A 12,150-nucleotide genomic window follows, 5' to 3' on the forward strand; every position below is an offset into this window, starting at 1 on the left:
GAAAGGTCCTCTTTAAGCCAAATTTTTCGACAGAGGGGGAGATTTATCAAATTGGTGTAAAGTAGAACTGGCTTAGTTGCCCATAACAACCAATCAGATTCCTCCTTTCGTTTTGACAGCTCCTTTGGAAAATGAAAGGTGGAATCTGATTGGTTGCTATGGGCAACTAAGCCAGTTCTACTTTACACCAGATAAATCTCCCCCAGAGACGTAAGAAGTCTGTAAAAATGTTTCTTACTTCATTAAAGGGATGGCATAGTAAATGGAGTAACATCTCAAGACAGAAGTGTTAGACTTAAAGAAGCACCTAATTTATCAAACGTAAAGGATCATTTGATAAAGTTACTGCAGCACAGACTCCTGCAAAACTGAGTTTAAAAATTCCTATATGATGCTGTGTGCCACTGAGCTCTTCAAACAGTAGAACGCTTTTTACATTGGGTGTTTGTATCTTTACACAATGTGTTGACAGAGATGGTGCTGTTTTAGAATGAAAGCAGCCAGTTTTTTTCGGATCTGGGATAAGCCCTTTTAAAAAGGGTGTCTGTGTGTGTTTAGTTGATCATGACTATTGTCACTATTATTTGTAGATACAATGGACAATTGGGATGAGAAAAAACTGGAGGAAGTGGTGAACAAGAAGCATGGAGAAGCAGAAAAGAAGAAACCTAAAACACAGATAGTACGTTATATTGAGATACCTAAAGGGGTTCTGCAGTTCTTTTAAACTGATGATCTATCCTCTGCTCTCCTTAAGGAGTTCTGTATATTGGACAGAGTTTTCTCCAAGAAGCACTGAATTCAGTGTTTCTAGAAGAAAACCTTTCCATGGAATAGACCTCATTCAGAACTAAGTGGCTGCACTGCTTTAGTAGCTAAAATGCACTAACTAGTTTTGAGGACATTTTAGGGTGAAGGGGTGATCCAATGCCCTGTCCCCTCATATAGATTATACCTAACCCCCCCCCCCCCCCCCACCCCTCTGACACCTGCTGCGCTAGGGTGGCTCATCCCGGTTGTGGCCTGCTGTTGGCTGCCCAACCCCCTCCTATTATCAGATGTTTTGATCCACATGATGGGGAGATGCAGCGGCAGCCATGCAGGGATCATAAGCGCCGTGGGTGCCGGGGAGTGGGGTAAGTATAACCTATATAAGGTACCCAGGCATTGGGGTTGGATAACCCCTTTAAGTTTGAAATTTTGTAATGCAGAAAATGCCTATTTATGGCAAAATGTACAATTTAAAGATGAAGCCACGATCATTGACAGTTTCAATGGCACTTGTTTGGTGTTAAAGGGGTTGATCCGTTTTTAGATATTGATGAGTTATACTCTCATTCACTTGAATAGGAGTTGAGCTGCAGTATGTTGGGAAAGCCTCTGCACACTGATATTGATAGCCGATCCAGAGGGGTAAAAAAAAAAAAAAAGATGGAAAACCCCTTTAAATAAAAAGCTGTAAAATGTTACCAACATAAGGGGGATATATACCAGTATTCATTCTCTAGACCATGTCCGCCATATTCGTCACCAAGCGTCATGTTGATAGAGTGGCTACTCCACCCCATGTCCTATAACCTGTTGGACCTCATTGCTAACATGTTAAAATAAACAGATCTTTTTAGAAGTTGACATTTTATATTTTTGTTACAGGTTTGTAAATTTTTCCTAGAAGCAATAGAAGGCAACAAATATGGCTGGTTTTGGGTGTGTCCTGGTGGAGGTGACACCTGCATGTATCGCCATGCTCTGCCTCCTGGCTTTGTACTAAAGAAGGAAAAAAAGAAAGAAGAAAAGGAGGATGAAATTTCATTAGAAGATTTGATAGAAAAGGAGGTATGTTATGTCAGTTTTGCAGGTGACTTCTCTACAATTACTGTGTGCCTAGTTTTGTGAGGGGGTATTCTACTGTGATATGTACCAAAACACACAGGGAACTGAGATTGTTAGGACCGCTGCACACAGATGATGGAGGGGTTCTGACTAAGAGTAGATTCACACCTCCATTTAACTGATTTGCTAGGCAGAGAACATCCTGTTGGAGTTTATTGGATCTGGCCTAGCTGGAGACAGGTGTTCATCACAGACCCCAATGACTCTAATGGGGTCCAGTCCACAAGAAAAAAGGAAATTGCGGCACCCCCCTTCGGATGTAAAAAACTTTCTTTATTCTTCCATTGTTAAAAGCTGGGTCAGCGGGACAGACAACAAGGAATGCAAATGTGAAAAATCGGCACCAGCCGTTTCGCGCTTGTATGCGCTTCCTCTGGCCTCAGTCCAGTTCAGTTGAAGATATTGCCTGTCAATGCAGAGCACCACCGGATGTTTTATTATACATGCTTTGGTTTGCAGGTGTGACACTGTCATGACATTCACGTAGTGCCACTCGAGCTTTTTCTACGGTCTGATTTTTTTTTAATTTGAACTCTAATTGGGTCCAGTTAACAGCCTGCTGGAGTTAAATGAGGTGTGAATATACTAATTTATAAACTGCTTTTTCACACTGCTCTGTATATTTGATAGGTGCCACTTGAAGTATTGTGCATTTTAGTTGTAGTTTTTTTTTAAATAACTTCCCTGGGGACATCTATTTTGGAGAAACGCATTCTTCTGGAGTTCTTCATATTGACAGTGCAGCTTTATGGCAGCTGCAATCAATGGGAGTTATTTGACACAGAAATATCCCAGACTGTCCTCAGGAGGTGATGGAGTCCTGCCTTATCCTCTAGAGACAAGGGAGTGACCGCAAAGATTACCTCCTCCTTCTAACGCAAGGGCCTCAATAAAAGTTAGAGGGATATTCCCATTTGAGACATTTAGGTCCGATCTACAATATATCCCATACATATATGATATGTTGGGGTACATCTCTGATGCTCCTTCCTGTTGGGATAGTATGGATCCCGTGCTCCCTCTGTTCAGCATACCAAAGATTAAAAGCAAGGTGGCTGCACATCAGTGTCACCTTTATAAGTGATAGGAATGATAGAAACGGCCACACCTGTCGTCATGAAAATGCGCCAGCAGCATCTTACAGAGCAGAAGGAGCTGAGCAGATTCATATATAGTTTTGTGGGGAAAGATTCAGTATAACTTGTATTTTATTCACTTCCTCTGCAGTTAGATCATCAGCTCCTGATCGGCAGGGGTCCGACACCCAGGACCCCCGCCGATCAGCTGTTTGAGAAGGCAGCGGCACTCCAGCAGCACCACGGCCTTCTCACTGTTTACCGCAGGCCCAGTGACGTCACGACTAGTATCACTGGCCTGGGCGGTGCTAAGCTCTGTTCACGTGAATGAAGCTTGGCCACGCCCAGGCCAGTGATACTAGCCGTGACGTCACTGGGCCTGCGGTAAACAGTGAGAAGGCCGCGCTGGAGAGCCGCTGCCTTTATCAAACAGCTGATCGGCGGGGGTCCCGGGTGTCTGACCCCCGCCGATCAGAAGCTGATGACCTATTCAGAGGATAGATCATCAGTTTAAACAAAGTGCAGAACCCCTTTAAATTCCTGCTCCTTGTGGGCTTTGAAGTCAAAGAGGAGGTCCTATCAGTGATTGACCGCCTTCCCTCTGACTGTGCATACTGCAATAGCTGTCAATCACTGATGGGACTTCAATACAAGTTATACTGAATCTTTCCGCAAAAAACTATATATCGGTGTGTTCAGCTCCTCCTGCTGTATAACATGCTGCCTGCGGCATACGCCATGTTCAATGTGACCGCTTCCCTTTAGACTGATAAAGAGAACTGTATACAGCCACCATTTCACCTCATCTCCTCCTCTGGATTGCTGACCATATCAGTGCTGCAGACAAAAAAAATACCCAGGAGTCATTGGCTCCTAACCTGAAAAATGTAGGAGCCAAATTAAATTTGGAGGAGAAGATGAGACGCAGGTCACAGTAGTGAGTCAGCTCTACATATAGCAGAATACAGCACCGCATTACTCTTACATCCAGTGACCTCTCCAGTCAGACGTTCTTTCCTCTTCTCTGTTGGACCCAGACTGCCATGACTAACTTTCAGCCGCATCTCGTCTCTACAGAGTTTTATTTACACACACATTAGATTTTTCCATCAACCTCCCCATCCTGATGTCCTGATGATGTCATCCTGCTGCCACTCCCAATACTGTGCCCACTGTGCTCCCCAATGTCCTAAGTGCTGTACTGCTGAAATAATAGTGACCCCCCCCCCTCCCAGTAGACCTAATTGGGGTCATTTATCAAACTGGTGCAAAGTAGAATCGGCTTATTTGCCTTTAGCAAGCAATCAGATTCCACCTTTCATTTTCCAAAGGAGCTCTGAGAAATGAAAGGTGGAATTTGATTGGTTGTTGTGGGCAACTAAGCCAGTTCTACTTCACACCAGTGTGATAAATCGCCCCCAATTGTCCCCAAGGTGTCTACAGCAATTATAATGACCCCTAGAGTGTCCCCAGTAATAACACCCTATATTGTGCTCCAGGTGATAATGCCTGTATAGTGTCCCCAAAAATAATGCCCCCTAATACGTCCCTGTAATAGAAATGCCCCTACAGTTCCTCCCCAATAGCAACGTCCCCCACACTGCCCCCATGTAGTAGTTTGCCTCCAGACTGTATTATGTCCTCGTGTACTCCCCAGTAATGTCCCACAAAGTTGGCACACAAAAAAAAAAAATCTAAAACTCGCCTGTGGCCCTGCACTCTCTCACAGATAGTACGGGCTGGGATAGTGAGGCAGGCGCACACCCTTCACTGCGCTGCATCCCGACACAGATGCGTAATGACATCATCACGCCCTCCTGTGCTGGGATTTTACAACTGCAAAGACCTCGGGACTGCTAGGCCGTAAGCCCATGGCAGAGGGGCAGGGAACTATGTGCTCCCGTGCCCTGCTGCATTATTCAGCTAGGGTGTGTGGCAGCAGTCCAGTCACAGATGAAGACAAGACTAAAAAGTCTTGTAATCTGCTAAGTTGCATTGGCGACCATTTATAATAAAATATTTTACAGACTACCTGTGGACATGCAATAAATGTCTCAGGTGGGAATACCCATACAGTGTATCATTCGGGGAAGGCCGAATGCACACGGCCGTGAGTGGTCCGTGGTAACACAGCCTGGATTCCTGCTGAGCAGGAGTGCACGGCGTCATTGGTGGCTATGACGCCGAGCGCTTGATGCCGCAGCTGCTGTACAGTAATACACTCGTATGTTCTATACGAGTGCATTACTGTACAGCAGCAGCAGCATGACGCGCACGGCGTCATAGCCACCAATGACGCCGTGCACTCCTGCTCAGCAGGAATCCAGGCTGTGTTACCACGGACCACTCACGGCCACGTGCATTCAGCCTAAAGCTGGTACCATGGTATGCCTGAGGGGGGCTGGTGCTTGACACACAGCTTCATAGAGAAAATACCAGTCCCTTTCTGCACTAGGTATAACCCAGTAGCAGTTTTGCCTAGACTGGTTATTTAAGTTGCTTACAATAGAATTCATATAGCCCCATAACTGTGCCAGCCACACAGTGCACCATTACTACTTACCTGTCCCTGCTCCCGCACTGCACACCTGACAAGGAAAATACACCTGGACTTGCAGAAATGCGGTCAGCTGTGGTGTAATGGCATCAGGAGGAGGTGGCAGGACACAGACAAGCATGTGTGGGACTGAACGGCATCACAGTCCACATGTAGCCCTAAGGCAGCCGGTTGTGCACGGTTATGTCATATCTGGGGCTCCAGCAATACAGAAAGGCTGTCATTAAATGCAATGGTGTGTGTATATTTGTAAATCTTCCTTTGCTTCTTTTCTTCTGTAGCGTGCTGCCCTTGGACTACATGTTACCAGGATCACCTTAGAATCATTTCTCGCATGGAAAAAAAGAAAGCGGCAAGATCGAATATTAAAAATTGAAGAGGAAATGGAAAGGCGAAAGTCAGATTTTAAAGCAGGAAAATCTTTGGGGGTATTTATTTTTATTGAAGTTGTAATTTGCAGCCGTCTCTGCCCCAAGATGGATATAATGGTGAACCTGTGTTTTTTTTTTTGTTTTTGTTTTTTTTCCCTTTGTAGATCAGCGGCCGTGAAGTTTTTGAATTTAGACCTGAACTTGTGGATGAAGATGATGACGAGGCTGATGACACACAATACATTGCTGAGTTAGATGAAGACGAAGTAAGTTTTTCATTGTGGACACGTTGGACCTTTTTTTATTTTTATGAAGTAAAACCCTTTCCTAGTATAAACTGTGACCTTCACTGTTTTAAACCAAATGTGGGGAAAAGTGAAGTTGATGTTTTAGCAGATATTACAGGGTAGAAAGAAACTGATAATGGAGATCGACCGTCATCCGAAGGAGAAAAGTAGCTTCTTCCATCTAATAGTGAGATATCTCTTAAATTGCTTTTTGAGCAGAGAGGATCTGTAAGCAGTTTCTCTGGGACACCGCTATGCATTTGTCGAGAAAGAAGCTTTGAGATTTTGGCCCAATTTGCTGCAGATTTTCCACAGGAAATTGGATTTGTGGATATTGAGTAAATTAATATTATTTTTTAGATTGGTGTTCTGTCGTTTACTATTAAATCCAAGCTAGGCCAACTAAAAATCCATCTGTCCTCAGATGCTTTGGGTGGTGGTTTTTTATTTGCTGAAATTGATTCAAATCTGAAAAAGGTACAGTAGTTAAAGGGGTTGTCTCAAATGGCATTTATCATGTAGATAAAGTTAATACAAGGCATTTACTAATGTATGGTGGTTGTCCATATTGCCTCCTTTGCTGGCTTGGTTTCTTAATCACATTATACACTGCTCGTTTCCAGAGATTATGTCCTATAGTGTGCAAGCATGACCACCGCTGCTGGATTGCAGAGTGGGCATAACCTCTGAAAACGAGCAGTGTATAATGTTATGGATAAAGTAATGAAGTGAGCAAAGGAGACAATATGGACAATCGCAGTACATTAGTAAGTTCCTTTTAGTAACTTTCTCTACGTGATAAATGCCAGTTGCTTAAGTAGGTCAACCCCTTTAATCTTATTTTAGGTTTCTTATTAAATGTATCTTTATTCGAAAAGGTGGACACTTCTGATGTTAAAGATATTGACCTGAGTCGGTTTGTTCTAAAAGATGTTGATGAAACGGGCATTACGGTAGCAAGCCAGGAGCGTTTCAGCACATATGTCACAAGAACAGGTAAAGATGGTGAGAAAACCACTATTCCTTTCATGATGTTTACATTTGTAGTGTCTGTTTTTACTCCAACTTCATACCACACGAAGTTGGTGATATGGAGATAATATATATATAATTTATTATCTCTCTACCGTGTGTGTAATATATACAGTGTGTAAAAAAAAAAATATATATATATATATATATATATATATAATTTTTTTTTTTTACATATTTACTCTAGCCATATCCATAGAAAAGGTTAGGCAGCACTCCCTTCGCATGCAGTTGTGGCTGTAAGGTGCCCGCGGTGGTCCCTCGGCTCAGGACGGCAAACAACAAAGAAAATCCGCAGCACTCCTTGAAGTATAAAAAATGTGTAGTTTATTCACACATGTCGAAATTTGACAACGTTTCGGTTCTCTCACAGAACCTTTTCTCAAGTCAGGTGACCTGACTTGAGAAAAGGTTCTGTGAGAGAACCAAAACGTTGTCAAATTTCGACATGTGTGAATAAACTACACATTTTTTTATACTTCAAGGAGTGCTGCAGATTTTCATTGTTATATATAGTACAGACCAAAAGTTTGGACACACCTTCTCATTCAAAGAGTTTTCTTTATTTTCATGACTATGAAAATTGTAGATTCACACTGAAGGCATCAAAGCTGTGGAATTATAAACATAACAAAAAAAGTGTGAAACAACTGAAAATATGTCATATTCTAGGTTCTTCAAAGTAGCCACCTTTTGCTTTGATTACTGCTTTGCACACTCTTGGCATTCTCTTGATGAGCTTCAAGAGGTAGTCACCTGAAATGGTCTTCACTTTACAGGTGTGCCCTGTCAGGTTTAATAAGTGGGATTTCTTGCCTTATAAATGGGGTTGGAACCATCAGTTGCGTTGTGGAGAAGTCAGGTGGATACACAGCTCATAGTCCTACTGAATAGACTGTTAGAATTTGCATTATGGCAAGAAAAAAGCAGCTAAGTAAAGAAAAACGAGTGGCCATCATTACTTTAAGAAATTAAGGTCAGTCAGTCCGAAAAATTGGGAAAACTTTGAAAGTGTCCCCAAGTGCAGTCACAAAAACCATCAAGCGCTACAAAGAAACTGGCTCACATGCGGACCGCCCCAGGAAAGGAAGACCAAGAGTCACCTCTGCTGTGGAGGATAAGTTCATCCGAGTCACCAGCCTCAGAAATCGCAGGTTAACAGCAGCTCAGATTAGAGACCAGGTCAATGCCACACAGAGTTCTAGCAGCAGACACATCTCTAGAACAACTGTTAAGAGGAGACTGTGTGAATCAGGCCTTCATGGTAGAATATCTGCTAGGAAACCACTGCTAAGGACAGGCAACAAGCAGAAGAGACTTGTTTGGGCTAAAGAACACAAGGAATGGACACTAGACCAGTGGAAATCTGTGCTTTGGTCTGATGAGTCAAAATGTGAGATCTTTGGTTCCAACCACCGTGTCTTTGTGCAACGCAGAAAAGGTGAACGGATGGACTCTACATGCCTGGTTCCCACCTGTGAAGCATGGAGGAGGAGGTGTGATGGTGTAGGGTGCTTTGCTGGTGACACTGTTGGGGATTTATTCAACTGAAGGCATACTGAACCAGCATGGCTACCACAGGTGGCTACTTTGAAGAACCTAGAATATGACATATTTTCAGTTTTTCACACTTTTTTGTTATGTATAAAATTCCACGTGTGTTAATTCATAGTTTTGATGCCTTCAGTGTGAATCTACAATTTTCATAGTCATGAAAATTAAGAAACTCTTTGAATGAGAAGGTGTGTCCAAACTTTTGGTGTGTGTGTGTGTGTGTGTGTGTGTGTGTGTGTGTGTGTGTATAGTGTGTATATCTATCTCTCTCTATCACACACACAAATAAAAAAAAATAAAAAAAAGGTCACGGCAGCACTTGAATATCCATGAAAAACAGAGGGTATTTTATTAACCCATGTGGTAACGGCAACGTTTCAGCTCACTCCATAGACACAGCACCTTGGGTATATGCCCAGCTACCCCACTTGGTGGCGACCCCAGATATCAAAAAGGTTGACTCCACCCAGGTGGGCTATACCCTCTCTACAGCCAGTAGGCTAATCGGTTTTAGTCTTTTGTCCGTAGGAGGCAGACATGACCTGCTCTGTGTTTTGCAGGTCTTGCTGCTTTTTTTTATTTAAATTTTTTTTATTTTTTTTCTGCAGGTCTCTGCCTGCTGCAGAATGGGGCACCATTGTGGGAATCCACTTTAGTTGCACCCCCTGCGGGCACATACTCTGAGTACCTCACCGGTCACCCAGTCCCCATTACCTGGGATCCAGTAGGACAGCCTCTGGCTGGCTGCTTTCTTTTTCAGACTCCCTTCCCCCTCCTCGGGGGTTGCCCCTTATTTACGTGCACCCGTTAAGATAAAGGGTTGCCAAGCGGTCAGCCTGTCGCTATTTGTGCGCAGTAGCTCCCAGGCCCTCCTGAAAGGGCCTGTTCCCTGGCCCAAGCCATAGGGAACCTTGCACGACTCTCCCATTCCATGATGGAGTCGCCAGACTGCTTGCCTGCCCAAATTGTGGCCACCTCTGCCCTTCTAGGGACCTCTCCGTGGATGGGTCACGCTCACGTTCAGACACTAGTTCCCGCAAACGACCTCGGGTTGTCACAACTGTGTCCCGCTCCTCCTCGACATCCGCCGGTCACTCCCAGGACAGGTCTGAGGCTGGTGACGAATCCTTCCCTGCCGCACCATCTTCTACTTTGGGGGGACACCTTTGCACCGATTCTCTTGGAAAAGAGCATCAGGCAGTCTTCCATACAAATGTCCACTGAGGAACCTCTCCCCTCCAGGGTTGGTATCCTCTCTAGTGGATTTGTGGGTGGCACTCCCCTGGCTGCACACAGGTAAATCAGCCCACCTCGTGTTTAGCATGCTGGCACACCTATGTGGTGTCCCAGGTACATAAGTCTTCCCCTTGACTGGGGGGTACTTGTACTACTGCCAAATGCTGTACTCGGCAGACTTTCCTGGTTCCTATGTTTCTCCTTTTTAGCTGGAGTCATTTCACTTTACCAGGGGCTATATTCAACACACCCTCCTAGTCGGAGAGTTTTCCCACCAGATGCTGTACCCAGTACAACCATTCTTGTGCTAGCGTGCGAAACGCAACCATATTACAGGGGGAACCCTAGTTCACCAGAGTGAATGCCTGTACCATCTCCAGATGTAGCCATTACAGTGCACCATGCAGCCGTATTTCTCCCTATCCAGGCGAGGTATAGATGCCATCTTTAATTGCCGTAGCCACTGCACCTGCCTGGTTCTAGTGTGCACCAAGCAGCCATATTGTTCCCTTCATAGGTAGAGTACCTGCACAATCTCCAGATACTGTAGTCATTACACCTGTCTGGTTCTATGGTGCACCATGCAGCCCTATTTCTCCCTTACCAGGCGAAGTATAGATGCCATCTTCAAATGCGGTAGCCATTGCACCTCTCTAGTTCTAGTGTTCCCATTAAACCTGTCTTGTTTTAAGTCTGCACTACGCAGCCGTATTTCTCCTTTATTAGGTAGAGTACCTCTACGCTCTCCAAATACTGTAGCATTTCCAGATGCAGTAGCTATGTTTCCACTCATTATATTGTGCACCACGCAGCTAGATTACTCCTTTTATAGGTGGAGTATAATATCTCCAAGTCCAAAGGAGATGTGAAAAATGAAAGGTGGAATCTGATTGGTTGCTATGGGCAACTAAGCCAGTTCTACTTTACACCAGTTTGATAAATCTCCCCCTAAACGTTTACATACAACAGAGGTGATTGTTGCATGGGGCCAAGCAATCGATACAGCGATTGCTTGTCCCCAAGGAGAATCACTATTTTGGGAGAGCAGATTGCAGTTCTTTTAAACTGTTCCAAATAGCCCCAAAATAGTTTTCAGAATATACAGTATTAATTAATTATGCTGTTTTCCGTATTAAAAAAAGGACTTGGTCCTGAATTTTACAGCTTTTTTTTATAATCATCATTCTGGTACAGCGCTGGCTTGTCAGTTCTGTGCTGGTGTATAGATTTAACTGTTTGCCGTAGAGAAGGCTGCACAGAACAGAGCACAGGCCTGTGCTCCCCACAAGCTCTGCTTAATTCTGGTAGAGCTCAACTGCACAGGGCACGGATGTGCTGTGCCAGGATTTAGCTGAGCGGAGCCGGCTCCTGCCTGTGCCTGCTTTTCTCCTGTACCGATGTGCTGTCAGAATTAGCTTGAGGGGAGCACAGGTAGGAGCTGTGATGTGTGCTCCTTCCTATACAGCGTTCTCCATGGCAGCCAGTAATCCCTACACAGTTAGTGCTGACAAGCCAGCACCGTACCAGAATTTTAAGAAGCTGTAAAATCCAGGACTTTGGGTGCTTTTTCATGATGGAAAAAAGCATTATTAAAAGCCCTATAGCACACCTATTCATTAATGTAATGGTACCTTTGTCTTTACACTTGCGGAAGCTAGAAAAACGAACTTTGATATGCAAATGAGCACTCACAAGTGCCCAGGGGCGGCGTTCACTGTGTTGGTGCCCAGGCTGCTCATATTTTTTTTTTCCATTGTTCCCCAGCCTTTGCATATGCCCGCCCTCCTATTCCCTTGAGTCACCCTAAGGTCCGGCTGAGATCCCGCTCCTGCGCACTGCCTCGCCGGGCCGGAGCATGTGCACTGTGATGCCCATTCTTGGTGCTGCATCGCTTTAACTACTGCGCAGTAGTTAAAGCGATGCCATGCCAACAATGGGCATCGTAGTGAGCATGCTCCGGCCCGGCGAGGCAATGCGCAGGAGCGGGATCTCAGCCGGACCTTAGGGTGACTCAAGGGAATAGGAGGGTGGGCAGAGGCTGGGGCAGGGGTACAATGAAAAAAGGCAGAGCAGCCTGGGCACCAACACAGTGAACGCCTGGGCACTTGTGAGTGCTCATTTGCATATCAATCAAAGTTCATTTT

General features: G+C 44.6%; 1 protein-coding gene across 2 annotated transcripts in view; it reads left to right on the forward strand.

The window, feature by feature from the left end:
• ZC3H15 (zinc finger CCCH-type containing 15) overlaps positions 1 to 12,150 on the forward strand; it is a 56,257-nt gene that overhangs the window by 43,250 nt on the left and 857 nt on the right. Inside the window, exons 5-9 of one of the 2 annotated variants that reach the window (XM_044304718.1) lie at positions 591 to 682; positions 1,654 to 1,836; positions 5,808 to 5,954; positions 6,062 to 6,163; positions 7,063 to 7,189. In XM_044304718.1, coding sequence (XP_044160653.1) covers positions 591 to 682; positions 1,654 to 1,836; positions 5,808 to 5,954; positions 6,062 to 6,163; positions 7,063 to 7,189 — 651 coding nt within the window. The remainder of the gene's footprint in view (positions 1 to 590; positions 683 to 1,653; positions 1,837 to 5,807; positions 5,955 to 6,061; positions 6,164 to 7,062; positions 7,190 to 12,150) is intronic. The other variant, XM_044304719.1, reaches the window with a different exon arrangement.

The sequence above is a fragment of the Bufo gargarizans genome, chromosome 8 (genome assembly GCF_014858855.1).
Source record: "Bufo gargarizans isolate SCDJY-AF-19 chromosome 8, ASM1485885v1, whole genome shotgun sequence".
NCBI classification, from domain to species: Eukaryota; Metazoa; Chordata; class Amphibia; order Anura; family Bufonidae; genus Bufo; species Bufo gargarizans.